The sequence below is a fragment of the Falco punctatus genome (assembly GCF_963210335.1).
Source record: "Falco punctatus genome assembly, chromosome: 7".
Taxonomy (NCBI): Eukaryota; Metazoa; Chordata; class Aves; order Falconiformes; family Falconidae; genus Falco; species Falco punctatus.
Genome location: NC_137587.1, coordinates 42876377 through 42899176, shown reverse-complemented (window position 1 = coordinate 42899176; position 22800 = coordinate 42876377). Strand labels below are relative to the sequence as shown.

The following is a 22800-nucleotide window of genomic DNA, read 5'->3' as shown; positions in this document are numbered from 1 at the left end:
TTAAAAAAAGTACAGCATTATGATGATCAACCAGGCATCACCACAGCTACTCTTTTCAAAGTTTTCACACTCACGAGAATGTTTAAACAATTATCTACATAGAGATTTCAAGATCAGAACAGAAAACTTGCAGGTACCGAGGTATCAAAATACCTTTCATTGCATTGAACGGAATTACACAGCGATTCGGCAAATACTTAACTCTAAACACACAAACTTTGTGAACTCACTGGAATGTAACCCTGAGCCCAAGTGCTTTTCTGAATAGGTATGCAGTAAGACTAGATCTAAAGATAAGCATGCAATTACCTTGTGTTATTACTTAACAAACAAACAAGTTGCAGGAACCACATAAAAGAGAAGACCATAATTCACTCATTCAGATAGTATTCAAATTTAATCTCACCCCAATGAAGTCAGAAACCTTCCTTATAGAACCATGCAGTTATTTAATTAAACTCATCATTGTGCAAAGGTATGTTCACAAGAGCTTTTCATCTTCAGAAGATAAGCATACCCACACCACTTCCCAAAATGTCAAATAGCAATTCCATAACAAATGCTTTGCTAGGTCAGACTGAAGCAGAATGTTCCTTTGTAATCAGCATACCTTAAATACTACAATTATTTCTCTGAAGACAAACATTGCTTTAAACGGGTCCTGCAAATCAGGCAATTCTTCTGCCAGCAGATGTTCTACCTCCTGAAGCCAAGCCTCAATGCTATCCAGAGGGGAGGGCAACATCTGGTCCAGCTTCGCTTTCCATTCATTCATCTTAAAAACGAAAACAAGTGATTACATTTCTCGCTATTATTTTCTTCCCCATCCCCAAGATACTGATCCCAGGAAAAACAAAACCAACACCTGTCACCACTCAGAAAAGGAGCTTCCAGTGAAGTCAGCTGCAAATCAGCCATGTTTACCTGAGACCCAGGTTTGCTCCCCAGCCTGCAATCTCTGTAACACTGCAGAGAATTTGGCAGTTACTATCCTTGGCTGGTGACCATGTCAAGGCTCAGCAACGGGGAAACATATAGAAAACCAGTTGCAAAATAGAGGGGAAACAGGGATGCTCTGGACAGCTTTCCATCATGGGATTAATGGAAACATCTCTTCCATAAAGAGTGATTGCCAGCAAGGCCCAATACATCCCCGCTTGCAGCAGAGGGAGGCAACACAGCCAACGTCATTGCAAAGCACTGACCAACTAGATCTCACTATATCACCATCTGTGCTATGAGAAAGAATATATTAACAGACTTTGCCCAGTTGCATCATTACCTGAACCATAATTACATCCCAAAAGAACCTTTTAAGCATAAATAGGCCAAAAACTTTAATTAGAAGACGTGGGCTGTTTTTTGAAGATGTCTCACAGTCCTGAGGCTCAGGAGGCAGAAGGGTAACAACACATAGTCACCTTCTGCCTCTTCTTGGGCACTGTACATCCCTCAGTTTGTCTGGACTTCAGGTTCAGGGTCAATACCTCTTCTATCAATCCAAACAAACATCACCCCTCTGCTTTTCCCTGGGCAAGTTCCTGGGGTAGACTTAGCCGCCTTCACCCACCATACTCAGGCTGGTAATGAGGTGAGCTAGAAACGCCTCTGACCTGAGAGATCAGTTTGTCCCACTCTTCCCTCATCTGCTGGTGGCCTTCACTCAGCTCAGCTTCATTTCTTTTAGGTGACAACACAGGCAGGAAGGGTTTTTTTTCTTGGTTAAATGCTTCCATAAAGGACATCATTTCCTAAGGATAAAAAGGAAGAGTAATTTGTAGAAGACTTCAGATGGAAGCTCATGGAGCCAAGTACTGCCTTTGAACAGATTGGTATGACTTCCATTAACTTCAAAGGGTGTGATGCATGGAAAGGTAAGATAGCAGGAAAGAGGCCTATTTCTCTCCAGGCAGTATTTCAGTTTGAAATTATAGGTGCCATTCACTAGCAAGATCTGTATTTAATATAACGTTAGTGCAGTCAGGACATGGTTCTCCCCTCCGACCAAAGGAAAGGGAAAATTATTCCCCTCATATTCCCCACGGACCATTTTGTTACAAACTCGGGCTACAATATAAACCAAAGGAAATTCTACTTCAGCACAATCTACAACCAACATTTCAACTACTCCTCTACAACATTCGGCTAGCAAAACCTACTGTTATTATTATCACAGAAATGACAAAGGTAACCCTGTAAAGGGCCTATGTGCTTTAATCTTGTCCAAGTCTTCAACTGTGTCAATTAATTGAAAGACATTACTTTATTCTCTCAAAAAAAACCCTTGCTCTGCTCAGAAACCAAGCAGCATAGATCTTTTTCTTAACAGGAAGAATTTTACCCTACCCTTCTCTCAATCCTATGAGAGCATTTACAAAATTCATTGTCAGGTTTCCAATTCTTGTTTAAAAGTGTATTTAACACTTCAGTTTAGGCAACGAAGATGAAAAATATTACAAATATTCCCAGAAACATAGCTTCTTTTCACAGAAGCAGTTAAATATGAAATGTAACTTACTTTGTATTTCTGGTAGTGTGTTTCATTCTCTGTGTCAATCAGCAACTGTGCTAACTTCTTCTCCTGTGCAGCTAACCATCTCGTGGCCTCTCCTACTTTTTCCTGGTAATTAGAGCAGAAAATTTCATTTTTCCATTTTGCAAGCCTTGTTTTTAATTTACATTGTGCTATAAAACAACACACATTGAGCATATGACAAACCCCGTTCAAAGCTACTGAAAACAAATAATAATTCCTGGGAAGTCTACTGAATTTTGGGTCAGGCACTATTATAAGAAGCAAGGCCAAAGTTTTAAACCTGGCACCTGGCTATATGAAGGCATCTTAAGAGAGGAGCCTGACTGCAGTCCTACTGAAAGAATATTATCAGTATGGAGATATACAAATAAAATTAATGCATAAACTATCATAGGCGAATACAAGGAATAGAAAACTTGGTTTTCCAGCCAGTGTTATGAGAGTGACAACTTTTGTCCACTCTACATGTGAGTTATTAAATTTAAAGCTGGTTGTTCTGCATATTTGCAAATCTGTCTGCCTCTACCCCAGTATTTACATACAGACTTCAGAGCACTCATGAGACAATCAGGCTTGAAAATGTCCTCTGTAATAGTTAAATGTAAAACCAAGACAACCTCCACAGCAATTCCACCTGTATCATCAGAAAGTCTCATCACATTGAGTCTTGACTACCACACAGGAACATCAGAAAGTTCAAGCCAATTCAGCCCTATCAGTATCCGAATCAGAGGTTCTACAATCTAATTGCTAGTGAGTCTGGTTATAAACTGGGCAAAGAAAGTACTAATATTCTTGGCATCCATGATGCACATTCATTTGAAAATACCTCAGTGATAAACCACATGCCATGTCTTTTCCAACCTGAACAATTCTATGATTCCAAGACATACCTGCGTGTCTTCTTCAGACTCACACAAATTCCTGGAGTATTGCAAAAACTGAGCCACATAAGTCATGATTGATTTTTCATCCGGATCCATAATGTCAACATCTACAAGAGCCAATGCACCATTTACATAGTTATGCAGCCTTCTAGGCCTGATCACATAATTACACACTACACTGCAGTTATTAAAACACATTACCATTAACATGTTTATTTTGCAAGAGCTCAGTTAACATACCATTGACAGAAATTAATATGTAATGAACATTTCTTTTTTCCTTGGGAATATTTTAATATAACATGATTAACTAATGAAAAAGTTTCTCGCATGAACGGGAGAGTTTCATATCCTTTCTTCTGCATATTGTTCCTGCATTTGCTGCCAATTCAAAAATCCTACAAATCTTAAGTACAGTGTTATAAAATAAAGAACCTCAGGTTTGAGCATTACAGTAAAAATCAATGTTCCATTTCAAAATTAAGCACAGTCTTACTTGTTCCTGTATTACAAGTCAACACATACAGGATTATATTAATTGCACCCCTGATAACAAAGACTAAAAAAAAGCAGATCATTTACCTTCGGGTTCAAGAAGCCGTGGAATATTCAGCTCCAGTTCTGCTATTCTGAAAGCTTCTTTCAGGTTCTCTTTATTGCTTCTAGCTTCTGCCTTCTCCAAATCAACTAGACCTGGTCGTAAGGTTTGGATGATGGCTAAAAAAGGCAGTCCGCTTCGCCAGCTTGACTTGAAATCAGTCACATTAATAGAGCCATACCTATCCCAAAAATTATTAGAAACAAAATGTTATAGCCTATTTCCTCAGATGTCCTAAGTAAAAATTCAGAAACAGAATATAAATTAGTAAAATGCAGTATGAACCGAATCCAAGGAGTTATATAGAACCTTGGCACTGAACTTCTGCAGAAGCTGGGTCAGACAGCAATACAGCCAGTACTACCAATCACACGAAGTTATACATTTTTATACTGTCTTTGCAAAATGATTCAATGTTTTTATCTTATGTTGCATTCTGAAGATAAAGCCTTTCTGATCCAATATTCTTGCTGAACATCACCTTTGTGCTCAGTATCTGTGCATTCCATGGGATGGTAGAACACCAATCAAAGTACTGAAGAACATGTAGGTATTTGTAAGGGCACCAAATACTGGAATCACCTCTGGCATTTTACAAAATCCAGACCTCAAAAGTGATCTATTACTGCAAGAAAAGTATTTCGTTTTCTCTGATTTACCTTGGTGTCTTTAAAACATCTTCTATTAAGCAGTGCCCGGACAGTGCTGTGAGGTGCCCAGCTCTGCAAGCCATAGGGAATTCTGGGACAACTTCCCAGAAACAGCCCATATGAGTATGTTATGACATGGAAAAGATGTGGGGTTTCAGGTGATCAAATTTAGTTACAAAACAATGGGCCAGGACTTACAAGATTTGTTCTTTTACCAAAAACTATAGGATTCACTGATAACAAAATCATTCAATGTAACCACTGCTCAGAAGGGACATTACAAAACAGAGAGCAATATTGCTGAAAAACAAAGACAAGGAAAAGAGGAAAATTAAATGGACAAAGAGCTGTTTTTTGCATGCCAATCAATCTTGTCCTGATAAAACACAGCTAAAAGGGAAACTTCAATGCCCAAAAGCATTCTCCCAGCAGAAAGTGTCTGATGCGCTGATGAAGGCCTTTTTTTCCCACTAACCACATGGAATATTAGTAGGATGTTATTAGAACATAAAGCAGCCAAAGTGCTGGAGAGAAAGGGCTGACATTATTGTAACACACATTTGAAATGTCCTGGAGTTAACTAGTAGCCCTTGAAGAAACTGGAAAACCTGCCCTTTCCAAGAAATATCCGTATCTGCTCTAGGTTGTGTGCTATGAATACTCCTACTGAAATCAACAGAGCTGTGTACATATCAAGCATGAGGAAACACCTTGTCAGAACTGGGGACTAAGACCTCTAGGACTAGGGTCCTTCTTGGGGATCATGCAGTGTTTTGACAGAAAAACAGGAGATATGGTAATCTTAGAAATTCTACTTTTTCCAATTTAAAAAAAAATAATTAATTATTGAAACTTTGTTAACCTGTGCCAACCACAAGGATTAAAACTAACAAGTCATGTAAACATTCCACGAGACTTATTACAGAGATGCCCCTAAAAGAGAAAAGCCAAACAACTCAATTTATGTTGTGGTATTTTACTACTAGGACTAGCTTCATGTCATTATATTTAAAGGGCTCATGCCAAAACATTTATGGCCTGATTGATGCCTTAAAAGCACTGGTAACAACATCGGAAATCTAAAGGATTTTCTGCTAAGCTGTCACTAAGTGATGTTAAAAAACCAGGGGAAACTATCACCACATTTAGAGGAAAGCAGTAAATACAACGTGTAACATACTATTGGTGAGTCTCGGGTGGAACTTACAGTGAACACTGTTCTTTTGCCCACAACAAAAGAGCCTTTGTAGCAGAGATCTTCCACCGTTCCTTAATTTTAGCGCTTTTTTTAGCTGATCGACTTGTCTTTGGAGAGGAGTCAACAGCACTTGAACAATCAAGTGAAGGCTGATTGTAAGTAAAAGCAAGTGTCCTGGCAAGTTCTTCAATCTATCAAAGATGATGGGAGAGTTAATCAGCCTTCAGTGAAAAATTACCAAGACATCAATGGCAGAAAAAAACCAGTGAATTAGAAAGGATTCAGTCACAGCTGTAATAGTAAGTTCCCTGCCCCCAATGTTCAGATCAGGGTTTTTTTATCTGTTCAACCTGAACTATTTCATGCTGAATTCCCATCTTTAGGTGATTTTTTGACAGGAAATACTCACCCAAAGACTTCCATGTTATACTGTGGGTACCAGCAATGGCATCAAGGGACCTCACTCAATGTGCTTTTCTACTCCTACCAGTGAAAGCAGCCAGTGGCAGCTGTGTTCTCTGCTGTCAACACTGGCAGGTATTACACACGCTTAGAGTTTGTCTGAGGTGCAGGAAAACTTACTCGATAGACCTCAGAGATCTACATCTGGTTAGAGAAGCTTGGTTTAGGTTAAAAGATAATGCACAGGCTATGTGCAGCACAAGAATCTTTAGCACCAAAGTATCTTCACCAAGAAAACTCGGGGCTGCAATACTGTTAAATAACTTTGTTTCTCAGTGCTCTCCTGAGCCCAAATCACTCCCAGTGCACCTATGTTAATTCACTGCTGGGCTTTTGGTCAGAGACAATTTGGCTCCATCATCCCCTACAGTCCTACAACATGATTAAAGCAAGGCCCTGTGCTTTCAAACCTTCCCAAGACCTCACGCCACACAAGATGCATGCTCAGTAACTCATATAAGAAACATTGCTATGACAGCTTTCATGTTATTTCAGGCACCTGGTACTAAAAAAAAAAAAGATAGCAAGAATTACACATTGTCAGCACAGCCAACACTGAAGAGGGGGGCTGCCTCTGAGGGAGATGGATGTGAGCCACTTTGCACTGTTTGCTCTGTTTGGAGCTTAATCATTACAGGCCTTCGACAGACAGGCAAAGTTTAGCCTATTTTTTAACCGGTTACTTTAGAAAAAAATCTCAATATCTTTCCTTCCTACCATTTGCAGCTAGATACTGTTCAGCAGGCTGTAATGCATCATCGCATTGGTGAAGCAGCTCAGAGACACAGGGAAGACGCACTGCTGTGTCTCTTCCCTGAGCCATCAGTAAATAATCTTCCTCTTTGTACTAATTCATCTCATCTGGCAGCCACGTAAATCAACACGTTTTTGTGCTTTCCTCCTCTACTAAAACTCTCTTACATTGCTGAAATACTTACATGAAAATGAAATATAATTGTCCAAATCAGGCCAAGCACAATGGAAGGTTTTCCTTCAATAATGTCAGCAACATGAATATTTATGAGCTTGAGCTAGGGAAAGAAAAAAAAAAAAAAAAAAAAAGGATCATTGTTAACAAAGAAAATGTTCCACCAGCTAAACTGGCTTTAGTTGTGAATTCTGAAGTTAATACTCACTGATCTGCTCTTTAAAAATGTCAAAGCATTTTCTATGTTACTTCTACACTGAAAGGTATTAAATCCTTTTTCCCGTGGCTGTGAAGCAAAAAGAACAGGTTACATCTGCAGTTGTAAAAAATCAATTTTATTTTATATTTTGACAAGGGAAGTCCTGCAAAAATGCACAAATTACTTTGAATCAACTCATTTCAGCATGTTTCAGTATCAGCGGTGTAAGAATAAGTAACTTGCAAATAGCTCTATGACTCCAGAAGGATCACCCATATGATTACAATTAAGCATATCCAGAAATCTTTGCTAGATTTGACAAAGGACTGAGGTAATATTTTTGTTACTCTGTCTTACCAGATGTTGCCCTGAAAGCACTTCCAACAGATCCAAAAGCAAATGTCCTTGCTGTATGTCTGTATACAGGTCTGAGATAACAGAAGGAGGTGTATGCTGCAAAACAAATTTTAATACTTGTCACACCATCTTCCGTCATTTTGAATTCAACACACCACAGAACATCTCAGACTGTTACTAAAAAATGTTTAGCATCCTTTATTTTTTCAATAAGCTGAAATATAAATTTTGCATCTAATCAGCCATATCCTGCTTCTTCTGACCGATTATTGTTTGTTTCTTATTTCCCCTTGCCCTGCCTCTGTGTTTTATAAGGGTTATTTTAGGCCTCATTTTCAAGTATTTACACTTTTTAGGGAGGTATGTGGCAAAAGCCCCCAAAACTTTGAAAAAGGGAAAGTTAAGAGCAGAGTTAATCCACATTTTGACTTATTAATCAATGTACCCCAAGTACATATCTGACTATAGAGCTGAATAACTAAACGCTCACTCTCTTCACCCACTTTTGGACAACACAAATCTAACATGAGCTCAGCAGCTTCTGGTCAAGGAGGGACCAACACAGGATTATTTTTTTTTACCTGAGCAAGTCAGAGCCCCAGCACATACTGCATGAGCTGCTTTGTGAAAGCTTAAAAAGCACCTACACTACTATGTGTTTTGTCTTAATAGTTACCACTCATTCAGGTCATCCCATTAAATTCATGTTCTTGGATTGCATAATAGAATGATACCTACCTAAACATAGTAAAACTAATCATAAATACAGAACCTCATAAAACCCTGAGAAGCGTGCCACGATCCAGCACAAGTACATTTTACCACATCAGCAGGAAAGATACTGTCATCTACTTAGAAACAGTCTCTTACAAATGTCCTTAGACAATCACCAATACAATTCTGTTGCACCTATTAAATAGATGCCCTCCAGGGGCTACTTTTTTCCAGTTGGTGCCTAAAAAGGCAAAAGGCGCGTCTTTTCTAAAGAATCCCCTTCTTACCTTTGCCAATACTGAATTTATCCAGCTAGTGAAGGTTTTCTTCTGTGTAAGCTCTCGCTGCACTGGAGGGAAAAACAAAGGTTAATGGAAAAAAAAAATATCTTTTTTTTTTCCCCAACTTTCTCAAAAAGATACACAGCATCCACCTCAAACCTAAGGTCTGTTCTTCCAGATATTAAGTTACTATTTAATACTAGTTTTTCTCAACTCTTATTTTAGAGTTGATATTTCCTTGCTTGCAGAGATGATACTGCAAGGACCTCTACAAACATCAAGCATATTTCCACATTGGATGCAGCAAACAGCAATTAATGAAGGTTTTCTCAAAAGCTCAGCAAATGCAAACAGCAGTGAGAACACATCATTCTACAGAGCAATACATCTAGAATAACTCCATTCATTCCTAAATGTTCCTTGAAAGACCCAAGGCTACCATCAGTACGAGATCTATGTTGAAATTTGGAAAAAGCCAGGCATGGTGTTGGACGATGAGACCATGATGGAGGCTGTGGTTAGGCAATAAACGCTAATCTGTCGGTGAAGCCACATAAAAGCATGTCTTCGCTAATTGAAGGGCTGAGGAGAATTAATAGGCCATCATCGGGTAATATATCCTCTAAAAGCATCCTTTTCAGTGCTGGGCCCTCCCTGAGGTATACAGACAATTAATCCAGTCAAAAAGGGCCACACAGGTCTTAAAATAGGAGGGAGGAAAAAGGAAGTGCTTGGACCCCATTGCCCCAGTAAAAAACAGTTAAATGGGGCTCAAAGCATGACCTGGTCACACAGAGATCCAGCCCTTCAGGGTGGTACACAGTGATAAACTATCAGCAGTCATGAAGGGAGACGGGAAGTTGGTTAAGCCCATATTTGAAAAATCAGAATATTTAAACTGTTTCTTGTACCAGAGTAGAGATCAAGAGAGGGGGCTTCTCCACGTCTTGTGGGTAGCAGAGACAAAAAGAAGTCTCGTTGCCCCAAAAGGTGAAGCAGAGCGTGAGCAGCAGAAGCAGACCAGACCAGCTCCCAGGCCCCGGTCACAGCCTGTGGATCCCATGACTCCCCAAGCCCATGCTCCCTCCCAAAAAAACACCCCATCCCCAAGATGTACTACCACCAAAGCCATGTGTCCCTGCTGCGTGTCTGTACACAGGTCTGAGGTAACAGCAGGAGGTGTGCCACCAGCGGCCATCCCAGCAGCTCCTGGGAGCAGGCGTGAACTCAAACTCCTTTTTCTCTCCCTTTCCACATTAGTTTTGACTGCAAGTGTTGGGGTTGGCTTCCCAAAAACAGGCCAAAGTGCAGCACTACCACCCCGGGGAGCCAGCCTGGAGCTGCGGAAGGGCGGTCATCCCCTCCTTCTTCCCCATTTGAATTAAAACCCAAAAGGCTGCACTGGTTTTTAACAGCCCAGACATTACAAAGCAAGTCAAATAGACTATGAACTGAGGGAAGGCAAGATTACAGTTAGGAGAGCTGATGTTTTCGTTGCCCAAACCACCATCTTTGGCCTGTGCCAGCTGCACGGCTCTCCCAGCCCTTCCCTCTGGAGGCTGAGGCGGGTGCCAGCCCCTCCATGCATGGCCACAGGCAGCCACGCCAGGGGTCAGCCTGCAAGGCTCCTGCCTCTCACTGCAGGCAGCAGAGAAGCAAAGCCTGAGAGGTGGCAGCAAGCTCCTCTCCCCACTGCATCAGGCAGCCCGGGGAAGAGAACGGGGTCTTGGGCCATGGCAACATAGATGCTTGGAGCTCCTGCACACGAGGAGGCAGATGGACCAGGGGATGCCAGCCCACCACCCTGCTGGGGAGTAGGAGAGGACAGTGCATGTCCTGCAGCATGGTCCCAGGGCAGTTCCCCAAGGGCAGTTCCTGGAGAAGCAGCGAGTGGTAGGGCAGCATGCACAGCCCAGGCCCGAAGGGAGATGGCAGGCAAGGCAGCTGCAGGGGTACTCGCTGCCCACTTCCCAGCTGGGGCAAATCCTTCCACCACATGGGAGAGACAGCTGGAGACCAGCCAGGCCATCAGCTTGCAAGAAGAAACAAATCTGGGAGATAGGGTGGGAGCAGATGATCTCCTCTGCCACCCCTGAATGCATGCTCTTGCACAAAAGATCAATGTGGAGGCAAGTTTGACATCATAAGGCAAATGCAAGACTACTCAGCAATAGATGTGTATGTTTCTGTAGGCTGGGCAGGATGAAAGATACCAAAAATATCAACACCTTGGGGGGGGAAAAAAATCCTGACTGCCCATGAAAATGAAAATGCCATTCAGAGGAAAATGTCCCACACTATTACGCCCTGGGATTTTGTCAAACACAAACCCTAGTCCTGGGTGGCTTTCCATCATCCAAGACAGCCTGAAGTACTTGCCACGCAGAGCTTCAGCAGCTCACAAAGCAGAGCAAGCTGCTCAAGGGTAATGCGCCCTCCTGTTCCTGACCCCACCATCCGACACACAAACCTTCTTCTGCTTCACTGGGTGCTTGAGCAGCAAGAAAAACACTCGAGTATTATGTGTGTCGAGGGCTGTTTTGCATCCGGTAGCTAATGTATCTTTCAGCAGTCCTCCTCTGATCTGCAATACTATGATCCTGTCGGAGCATGAAACAGTCTATTTCCCCTGCTTGCTGGATTGTTTTATGCTTCTTTTTAAATATCACCAAGATAGTGTTGAACAGTAAGATAAGGGCAGTCTTAAAGACACGGACACAAATGCAATTTTAAAATTCTGTTTCGTTTGGAAAACAGAAAGTAAGTGCAAACATGCCACACAGACCACTCAACACTGCAACGCTCACAAGGAGGACATAAAACGGCATGGAGATACTGGCTTCATGTTAGCACAGGACCCAGCCACACCCTTTGGTTGAATACCTGTGCAGGAGCGTTCCAGTTACCTAATGAGCGATTACTGAGTGGCTGTGCTCATTTTATCAGGCAGGCAAGGCTGGTATTGCTGGCACTTGAAAAGGGACGGAAAGCAAATATTGACCACTTTGGCTGACACCAGCGACTCTTCCAGCTATAGCTCTTGCCAAACACACACTACTGCTACTGATTTGGAGAACTTTCTTTTGGGGTCAGTTACAGAAAATGGTTAGGATGAGGACATTTGGTCTTTTCTCGTTGAATGTCTCCATATTAACATACTCCATTATGCAATATGGGCCATTTTGTGATGTGTGTTGATTCATGTGGGCAGCTCCTCAGGCAAATACGTCACCTAGCACAAGGCAGTTATTTCACTGCACAACCTAAGCACACCTCAAACCCCCTCAAGCTACAGCCTCTGCCTAGTGCAACCCACCAGGCTGCCTTGCAAGCAGCTGCCATCTCAGCTGCAATGTGACTTATTTTCCTACCCAAATAAATAATAGTAATAAAATCTCCTCCTGAATTAATAACAGAACTCCATCCTTGCCATTATTTCCACGGACTGTAGTGCAGCACTACGTTTCCATCCAGACCACACAATGCACAGCTCAGTACAGATGTGTTTCTGGCACCGTGGTAGGCAGTTGTATTGCAATTTTCAGGCTGAGTGTGTTTTCCCTCCCAGCTCCCCTCCGACTCTCCTGCTCAGAGGCACTAATGATTTAATCAAGCTCTCAAATTCTTATCTCTACCATGTGGTTAATTAATACGGATTTTTATTTTTATGAGGATGAATGGATTCTTTGTTAGGCTTTTTTATAGGACTCTAAGTGACCTTGGTTTTCCCTTGCCCTAGTTTTCAAAATGCCACTGACCCAGAATAAAAAAGCTATCAGGAAAAAACTGATCATTTCCTTCACTTTGGGCCAAAGCTCACCAAGCCAAAAAGTGGATTTGAGATAACAAAATAAGAACATGCTAATCTGAAAACAGCCAAAATCTATCACATTTCACCCTGTGCTTTAAAGTTAATCTTCAGAACAACTCTTTAGGGAGGAATAACACATAGAAGCAGCGTGTCACGTAGGCTAGCCAAAAATCAATACACGCTGCTGAACAATGACTGTTTTACCCAGTAATGAGCTATCAACAAGTGCTACGAACCACACTAATCATCAAGGGCTGGAGCACAGGGACACAGCAGGAACCATGGTGGTGCTGGACTCTCCCAGGAGGAAGAGAAGGGCAGGAGCACTGCCAGCTATAGTTTCACTCTCACTCTTCCTTAAACAGTGATACAAAGAGCCAGACTTAACATTAATCTCCTCTCTGCTGCCTTTCATGCCTCCCTTTCTGAGGTGGGAGATGGCAGCTCCCAGGAAAGCCCCTTGCCAGGGAGCTGGGGGAAGCAAATCATAGCAGAACAGATGTACCCTGTCTGTCCACCTCACCAAACATCACCAAACAGCAAAGAGGTTTTATTCTATTGTAAGGACTGATGCGTCACTGCCAGTGAACCATTTACAACTGTGTGGCTTTTTTCTTTTAAAAAAAAAATATAATTAAACAATTGTTTGAAATTAATGAGTGCAAGCCTGTCCGTCATCTTCCCATCTCTGTTTTGCCACAAAGAATTAAGCTCTTGTGTATGATATTTTTATATCTTCTTTCCATTATGCTGGTCAGCTGAGGCTGTATCTACAGCAGAATGCAGTGAAGCTCAACAGGAACAGATCAGCAGATCAAAGAAGCTGGCAGTCAGGATGTAGCCTACCCACAGCCAAGAAAGGTTATGTTGGACTACCTCTAGCCTGAATGACCACAGTCAGCCATGGTACCTTCTTGGAGCATTTGTTTTAGTTTCATCCAAAATAACCATTCCCACACTCCCTGACGGCTCAGCAAAACGAACCAAAGCATGGTCAGCAAGGATAACTGGGAAAGCTCCTTTAAGACAGCACTGCTGATAAGAACTAAAACACCAAGCAGGTACATGCTGTAAGTGACAGGAACTATCAGAAGAACTGTTAAGTACTTGCCAAGCCAGGGAGAGGGTGAGCAATTCACCCCTGAGCCCTTTACACAGTCCCTTCCCTTCCACCCACTAACAGTTTCATTTTCTGCAGACAGGAAAGCAGGGAAAAAGGAGTTATTTCCAGCATTTATGTTCAGCAACATGGTGTTAAGCAATTAAAAACAAACACAGGGTTTTTTTGTCAAGATTATGAAGTTTATCCAAAACCCAGTGAAGGTGATGAAAATACTTCTACAGGAACAGGTCTTTTAAATCCAAGTATCATATAAATATTAACTAATTAACTACTACCATGTCTGTGTGGCAAATGGGAACTTTTCTTTCTACACTATTCCTTTCAACCTCCTTTTCCTTTTGTAAACAAATTATCCAATTTACCAAAAGTGCTGCTAACTCAGGAAGCATGCTCACACCGAGTTTTGCCCTCCTGGCTTTCTTAAACACTTGCTCTTCTCATAGCCAGGATCCTGGAGCTGCACTGCTCTGAATCACTACTGTCTTTATGGCCACAACAGCCCATGAAGCGAGGCACTGCAGCACTTGTGGGCATAGATAGAGGATGCAGATTAAATTCTTAAAAGTACTAAATCACTTCATTTAGATATCAACATACTTTTAAAGATAAGGGCTTAAGTGGCTTTTCTAACGTTTTAAAGAAAATCCACAGTGAAGCTGGGATTTCAGTGCCCTGTGTGGGTGGCTCAGAAGCCATCCACTCCTTAGACATTTTAATGGCAGATTTTAACCAGTTAAAGCACCTGATAATGCCTTTAACAAACCAAAATTTATCTAGGAGGAAACACATTTATACAACTATATAATCTATTTTTTCATTAGACATGCGAAACAGACCAAAATATCCATGACTGATTTTTTTTTTAGGCAGTGTCATGTGTCAATTGCCTCTCCAGTGCCATCAGCCCTGTCATGTGCCATGGCAGCTGCGCAGTTAGGGGAACTGCAGACCAGCTCCTCACTGGGCAGCAGGCAGCAGAAACAGGGCATAAATTCCTGTGCAGCTCCTATGGGAGCTTTTTGGTTTGTAAAAGCCACTCTTGAAAAAACTTAATAAACATATAATGATCGTTCTGGTTAAAGAAAAAAACCTGTAGCTGTAACAACATACTGGCCCCAACAGATGAGGCATACAACTAGAACAAAAAAAAAATACTGCTGTGTAAGTCTACTTGACCTCTGGATAATCGGGTCTCAGATAGATGTCCTCCTTGGAGATGAGTGCAATCTACTATATGTGGCATAACAAAACCTATCCATACATACCACTGTATTTTCAATTTCACTTGAAATCATTCATAAAGGATTAGACGTAATTGCATGGAAACAATATAATTAATTTATATCATTAAACACTCTTCAAAAACAGTTTTAGCAGCCACATTCTGATATGATCATCCTTTGGGGTACAGTAACAAGCAGTAACATGCACATAGATCAATAAGCAGAGCCAAATATTAGGACCCCTGCAGTTAAGTAAACAGTGAAAAAGTAAGTGCAAGCCCCAAACTCCTAGAGCTAAAACACACTCTCTTGCTATCAATTAGCTCAGTAAAGCACGGAAAAAAGGGAAAACGGAGTTCTGCACAGGTTTGACGTAAGCTCCACACACAGGCTCTGTCTGTTTTCCTAAGGAAGAACAGGGAAAGATTTGTGCATGGGAGGGAAAGCGGAGGTTGGATCCTTCCACAGGTACAGAGATCTACATCCTGAAAGCAAGAAATATTCCTGCTCCAGAGTGCCACAAACCCTGTTCAGTTTCTGCTGTAGCCACCCATCCACAAGTGGCTGCACATTCTCTTGCTGCAATCCCACCCTCCTGCTCATCGGCAAAGAGTAGTCATACCTACAACAGTTATCAAAACATTGCCATGAAGCTATTCTCTTGCCAAAGAAAGTGACAAACCTCCTCATTTCAGGTAGCTGAAAAGAATTTTGGACCCTGACTGTGCCTCTTCCACTAAGGCTGAGTGCCAGACTGGACACGTCTGTGGGGCCAGCCTATAATGCAACGCTGGGAGGGAAGCTATATCCTAATTAACCAAACTAGATAAGTGCTCTATCACCACTGGATGCCTTTCAGGAATAATAGAAGATTGGATCCCAAAGAATTTAGATGTAGATTAAAATATGAGCAATTCAGACTAGATCTCACTCCTACTTTTTTCTTTTGCACCAAGTATTTATGCATACCTCCTGTGATTCTGTGTATTATACAAAGCTAGACATACCCTTTGAAGCTACATCTTAATTTGAAAAGCAGCTCATAACAAGTTTTACACCCATCTTTAGTCACTCAAAAAGTAAGCTGCTTTTCTGATAGTTATAAGCAGCTATTCCTTCAATCTGAGATTTCTCTACAACTTATCCAGGTGAACCTGAAGATGTGAAGTAATCAAAGTCTCTGGCTGCTTTGCAAATCTCATCCCAAGATTCTTATTAATGGAAAAACCTGTTTCCTTGAGTGACCCTATTATTCTTATTTGACCTTTGCTACCACAGATCAGCAGGTAGAGTTACTAATGGTTTCTATATGTCAGGTCAGGGAATGTGTCTTCGGTGCTTCATTGCAGCTGTGCTGCCGTTTATTTGTTTGACCCAGAGCAGATGCTGCAGCATCACAGCTCCATACATAGAACACTCCTGTACCATTTGTTGCATCTTTAATTATCACAAAAATTGCTTATATTGCATCTAAGGGATGTCTCTGGATGTTTTACAACAGTCAGGCACATACAACTTGGCCCCAGATTTGCAGTGTGTTCATTTCAGTGTAATCTAGGAGCTCAAATTACGACAACAAAGAAATATAATTTACTCATTTTAATAAGCAGGGCTCTTTCACTGCGATATTGACCAAAAAGCCCTACTGTTATTCAACACAAACATCAATCTGACTTTTCAGAAAATAGCATAAATATTATTGCAAAATAAAACCCTATTCTAAAATCGCATGTAACTTTAATTCAGCGCCCTCTGCCTTAAATCTAGGCAGTGTTTTCCAAACCCACTTCATGACAACAGCCACCTCAGTCTTTGTACCGAAGGCTGACTGACTGGCACAACAAATGTGTGTCTGACAAGCTGTGCTTGGTGCAACAGCCAGACTAGCTCCTGTCTGCTAGGAGTTTTTGCTTGCTGTCCTGAAAATGTAATACTGAAGCAAAACGGAAGAAAATTCACCATTAAAGACATTTGGCTTTAGACCACTGTTAACACTCACTCATCAAAACACATGGCTTCAATGACAATATTAGTGCAAATATGGATTGCAGAAGTGACTTGGCAGAATATTCTTTTGCACCATCTGTTTTAAACATATTTTCTCTCAACTAAGCACCATAGTAATTTCATTGCAAGTGAGCTAAAAGGAAATAGCTCTGTGGAAACACGACAGCCCATCCATCCTAGAATAACCAGGCTCTGCATACATCAAAGACGGGCTTTTCAGCAGTGCTAGTCCTGCTGCCTGGACTAGCGTCCTTGGTAGCCTCCATGAATGTTTTCACAAATATGTTCAGAGGAAAAATCAGCCTTCCTAGGAAATTCTTAAAGAAGGAAATTCAACACATGATCAGAAAACCCAGAAAGCCTATCTGAGAGGCCAGCTCTGATGTACTCATTATCACCTAACCATCCCGGTAGCTGCCATTAAATTGGAACAATTAAAAATCATCCAGTGAGTGCTTCCTTAATAAGTTGTAACTCATTGCCAGTACAGATGAAAGACTCTGATCTCTAAGAAATTTGTTTAGAAGCCACAAAGATTTTCTACTTGTTTTGGCCACAAGCTATCTTTCTACACTTCCAGGGGATCTAGCAGTAAGAACAGAAAACCAAAACTAAAATCAAATAAAATAGTACTGTGGTTAATAGCCTCATTAAGACAGCTTAATGTAACCACCTAATTGTCAGCAAATTGAAAACAAGGAAACTAATGAAATGGCATAACTGTTTTCATACTGGCAGTTCCCTTGAAAATAGTTTACAGTAACATGTATTCTGAATAACAAAATATAAGAACTAGTGAGCACATCTGTACCAGAGAAGGCAACAGATCTGAAAATATGAGAAAGTACTACAAGAGCTGTTATCTTTCACTGCTGAAGCGCCTCTCACAAAACATAGAAACATCTGCAAAGAAGCACAGACATGAACTAACTACACTGATCATAATGCTAGTTTTAACAGGTTTATCAGAAGTCCCTTCAACTTGTACACACAGTCACAGACTTTTGCCAAAAAAATCTACATTACAAAGGCACAGAAAACTACAGTAACTTACCTTGCAGCGATAGACAGAGATCATCTATTTCAGAGGAAGCCTGCTCCTCTGTTGAAGGAGATGACTGCTTTGATGCCATATTTAACTCCATGGAGATTCTTTAATCAATTTCCAAACTGAAATTATAAACAAAAAAGAAAAAAACCAAAATCACTACAGTTTTACATAAGTACTGATGATGCTCAAGTGTGTGGTGATGAGATGTGTTTTGGCTTGTGTTTTCTTCCCTTGGTAGGCTGTTTCCTTAGCTCATACAGAATAAAGTAACTTCCTACTGCATGAATCCAAACTTTGGTCCCTTGACTCTTTTCTAATGGTGGCCAGCAGTACTCCACAACACAAACCATGGATCCCAGCGTGTCTTTCCATGAAAACAAAAGTACTAGGATTAGGAAAATTCAAACACAGTTGCTTTGAGAAAGTCATGGTGACAAAGGCTTACAATGCCTTCTGCAGAACTGTTGCTGCCAAAACCAATTTAAAAAAAAAAATCTTTGTGCTTTTCAGAGTTCTCTTCCTGTCCAGATAAGTTGTTGCAGAACAGCAACAATTTAGGCAGAATCTGCAAAGATTTAAGTAAAATGAAAAAGCAGCAGTTATCATGTGAGAATAATTACAACTGCTGTCTCTGTCTGGTACCTTTGTTACTCCCCAACCCTATGCAGCAGTTTCTTTTTCCAACTCCTCCATTTTCCCCTCCTCTGATAACTCCCCTGTCTCTAATGCAACTTCGTAAACGATATGCTGTATCTTTCTTAAAAAGACTAACATTGTTTCTGGTACTGCAGTAGCTACATTGTTCCATTTGCCACTGCAGGAAAAACTGTATACTTAGATACACTCATGTTTATCAAGAACTTAAATTCACAACCATATAAAGCTGAAAATTAAACAAGGGTTTACCTTAAACGAGCTTTGTTACCTAAATAACTGTAAGCTTTTCATCAGAAGTACTAGGATTTACACACCATATATTAATAACTCATCCACCAAGTCTATGTCAAAATAAAGGGCGTGAATAGAGAGAGGAGCAAGGAAACACAACACTAAAGAATGCCAGAGAAATTTTTATGTTCCCTTGTGCATATGAATTATGAGGCAGCCTTTGTGTACTCCACTACATACTATTTTTCCTCACTCCCTGTCTCCCTCACTGCACAGAAAGGACAACATGCGTTTAATGAGGAGCTATTAAATATTTTGTTTTCCTCACCCTGAACAATGTGTGTCCTTGTGCTTTATCCAAGAGCTGCTCTGATGACAGGATTATTAAGTTCCTCCCAAGACTTTCTATGGCACTCATCACCCTGGCATCTGAACACTTCAGAAACATCAATCAATTCACATTTACAGCATCTATGTGACATCAGGGGTTATTGCCCACATTTAGAATCACAGAATGGTTTGGGCTGGAAGGGACCCTTAGAGATCTTCTAGTCCAACCCCCCACACACCATGGGACATCATTTTATCAACAAGCAAAGGCACAGAGAAAATAAAGGGGAAAAAAAGTCGCTAATTTGCCTCTGGTTTTCCAGAGAAATAATGCTAGTTCGTATGGCTGAAGCACTGATTCCAACAGCTGCAGTGAGTATGCAACATTTCCGAAAGTCACCACCAACTTACGACTAAAAACTCAAGGCACCAGATTCAAGAAAAGGGAGTTCTCGCAGGGGCAGGTAAAGATGAGACCTGACTAGATAATCAGAGAAAAAGGAAAACAAATGTTTTACAAGTTTGGCTTGCTTAGCCTACCAAAAAGAGTATGAAAAGGATTAATTTGATCTTTAGAAGGCACAAGAACAAGATGATAAAAGCAAGCCATGCCTTGAGGGTAGAATGGAAATCAGAAAATTTCTAAATAGCCAAGAAAGCCAACAGAACACTGAGTTGCATCAACAAGGGCATCACCAGCAGAGCTAAAGAAGCCATTATCCCACTCTACCCAGTGCTCATCAGGCCACACCTGGAATTAATTCTGTGTTCAGTTTTGGTCCCAGCTATACAAAAAAGATGTGGACAGGCTAGAAAGGGTCCAGGGAAGGGTCACAAAGATGATCAAAAGACTGGGAAGCCTGATATATAAGGAAAGGCTGAGAGAAATGCGTTTGTTCAGCCTTGAGAAAAGCAGCTTAGGGGACACCTTAACACTATATTCCAGCATATAAAGGGTGCTACACAGAAATTTTACAAGGTGTCACATGGAAAAGATGAAGGATAATGGGTACAAGTTACTCTTGGGGAGATTCTTGGACAGAAGAGGAAAATTTTTCACAAGAAGAATCATCAGCCATTGCAATAACCTCCCCAGGGAAGTGGTGGATTTCCCCAACATTGGACGCTTTTTAAGATTCTGCTGGACAGGGTGCTGGGCCATCTTGTCTAGACTGTGCTTTTCCCCAGAAAGGCTGGACCTGGTGACCCTTGAGGTCCCTTCCAACCTGGTATTCTACGATTCTATGATAAATATTGGGTTCTAATAAAGCCTATTCATATAGGCAAGTGGCACAAAGGGTTTATGTGATTTTAAGATTGGAATTGTTCAGAAGTAGACAACATAAAGTGGTTGCCTTTATTAAAGGGACACTAGGACTTCCAACCCTGGAGAACTCTCAGAAGTTCTCTGTTCTTGAGCTAGAAGTATGAGTCTCAAGTCAGACAATCAAATAAAACCCACACAGTTAGCTGCCACTGATAAAACCTGGGGTTTAAATGCCAGGGCTAGCATCTTGCAGGAATTGAGCAAGGGCAAGGGCTGAGCAAGAATCCAGTTCTCCCAGCAATGCTGCCTATACCCAAGCAGATGCAATCCTTCCTGGGAAATTCCCTCCTTTTTCTATCAAGATCAAGCAACACAAAACCAAAGTCTAAAAATGCAAAATGTCAGGTGGCCTTCATATCATTTGGGTATCACTGTATGTCTTGAATTTGATTTTGTGATCACTATACCTTGAAAGATACTAAGTTAGCAGCAAGACCCAAATGGAGAGTATGTAAGCAAAATCCAAACCACATCATCAGATCTGTTGCTTTTTGTTCCCAGGACACAGGTATAGTTAACTGTATTCCCTCCACCTTGTATTTTCCAGTGCCCAACTGTAAGCCTTCAGAGACATTTAAGAAATAGTAAAACCTGGGCAACAGTGAATCCACAGGTGAAATGAATAAGCCTGCCTGAATCTGGACTTAAGGTTATAACTCAAATTGGGTGTCCATGTAAAGTGTGAGATTACTTAGAAGCACACAGGTAGACACGTGCCATTGCCACACCAGCATAACCTACAAGCAAGACATCCCCAAAACTATGTATGTTCCTGCGGTTCTGGGGCATGCACTCAACGTCAGAACATCAGTAGCGACGCATGTTCTTTTTCTCTTCAACACAAGTTTATTCTCTCTTTTTTTTTCCATTTTATTTTAAACTAAGCACTATTTAAGGACTCTCTTTTAAAGGCACAAAAGCAGCACAAAATCCCCAAACAGCGAAAACATACGTATCTGCTAGATTTTATTGCATCCAAATTTGAGATGGTGACACAGATGGAGCCAAAGCACGTTCACCTAACTCGCACAATGCTACAGACATTGGGAGCATAGTCTAGCATAAGGATTTGGCATTAAAAAATCTTCTATAATAACTGGAATATATGCAAAAGCCATGAACAGCATTGACAAAAGTTTTGTAATCAAAACAAAATGCAATTTTAACCTTTCTGTGACTGTTCCTCCTCTGTCCCCATCCCCTTGCAGCTACAGCAGCCACACAGTTCATAGCATCTCCTTTTATGTGCTTGTACTGCACTTCATGTGATGGGACCTCAAACTTAGTTCAGATCTCTAAGCATGAAAGTAGCTGAAGTTAATAAAACTTTCAGGATTTTAAAGCAGTAAGTATATTAAGCTTTAAAGCATTAACTTTAATTAAATTATTAAATAAATTATGGCATATGATCATAGAACATGTATAAATGAAAAAAAGCATATGTTCCTGTTTTCTTTTAAGGTCAAATTAAGACCTCCTTCCCAAAAGGATGAGACATTTTAAAATGTCTTTTTAAATGCAGAAATCCACTCAACAAATCCACAGTGCAGGTTACAAAATCACACAGCTAATACCAGATAAGTTTGTGCTAAAGCCTTCACATCCCTGAAACTCCCCAGTCACCATCCACCACGGCACATACATTTTGCCCTGCCTCCAATTCCTGCCCAGCCTGAACAGAAGACTCCGCAGCTGCTCTGAAGGGGAGACACTCACACTCTTGGAGGACATACCTGCAAGGATTAGTATTCTTTAAAAGGTACAAGGTACAGATTGTCTGAGAAGAGATTATACAGGGACGATATGCTAGTCCCTTTGCCCTTCCCCCATCCTGAATTTCATTCAAATAAAGTATACTAAGTATAATTATATCATATCAACCTCTAAAGAGTCTAAAACCATCAAGCTATGGGTAAGATTGCTTAGCAATGCTTTTCATAGGTAATAACAACAACCACCTTTTTTTCTAGTTCATATTTAAGTCAATTATTTTGTTTCATAATTATTCAATGAATGGCAGAGCTAAACCAAATCCTTCATTTCCAGGACAACTAGGAAATACATACCTATAGTGCTGAAAATAAATCAAATGCTTTCAAACGACACCATGCTTTTTCAGTGGGGATAAAACCAAAGGTGAAGAGAATGACCTTGTCTTTCACTCTTTCTGGAGAGTCTAGCATTAATGCAGGAAAGCATTAACTGCTTACACCTTGGGATAACCTGTGAA

General features: G+C 40.8%; 1 protein-coding gene across 2 annotated transcripts in view; it reads right to left on the bottom strand.

Moving 5' to 3' along the window:
- Nucleotides 1-22800, bottom strand: part of SYNE2 (spectrin repeat containing nuclear envelope protein 2) — a 189300-nt gene that overhangs the window by 154358 nt on the left and 12142 nt on the right. For both annotated transcript variants that reach the window (XM_080395851.1, XM_080395850.1), the window contains exons 2-12: nucleotides 18029-18144; nucleotides 8817-8878; nucleotides 7816-7911; nucleotides 7468-7545; nucleotides 7270-7362; nucleotides 5879-6060; nucleotides 4006-4202; nucleotides 3430-3530; nucleotides 2519-2620; nucleotides 1614-1751; nucleotides 611-775 (exon numbers count right to left, since the gene is read on the bottom strand). In XM_080395851.1, the coding sequence (XP_080251977.1) occupies nucleotides 611-775; nucleotides 1614-1751; nucleotides 2519-2620; nucleotides 3430-3530; nucleotides 4006-4202; nucleotides 5879-6060; nucleotides 7270-7362; nucleotides 7468-7545; nucleotides 7816-7911; nucleotides 8817-8878; nucleotides 18029-18119 (1305 nt within the window). In that variant the 5' untranslated portion in view covers nucleotides 18120-18144. The remainder of the gene's footprint in view (nucleotides 1-610; nucleotides 776-1613; nucleotides 1752-2518; nucleotides 2621-3429; nucleotides 3531-4005; nucleotides 4203-5878; nucleotides 6061-7269; nucleotides 7363-7467; nucleotides 7546-7815; nucleotides 7912-8816; nucleotides 8879-18028; nucleotides 18145-22800) is intronic.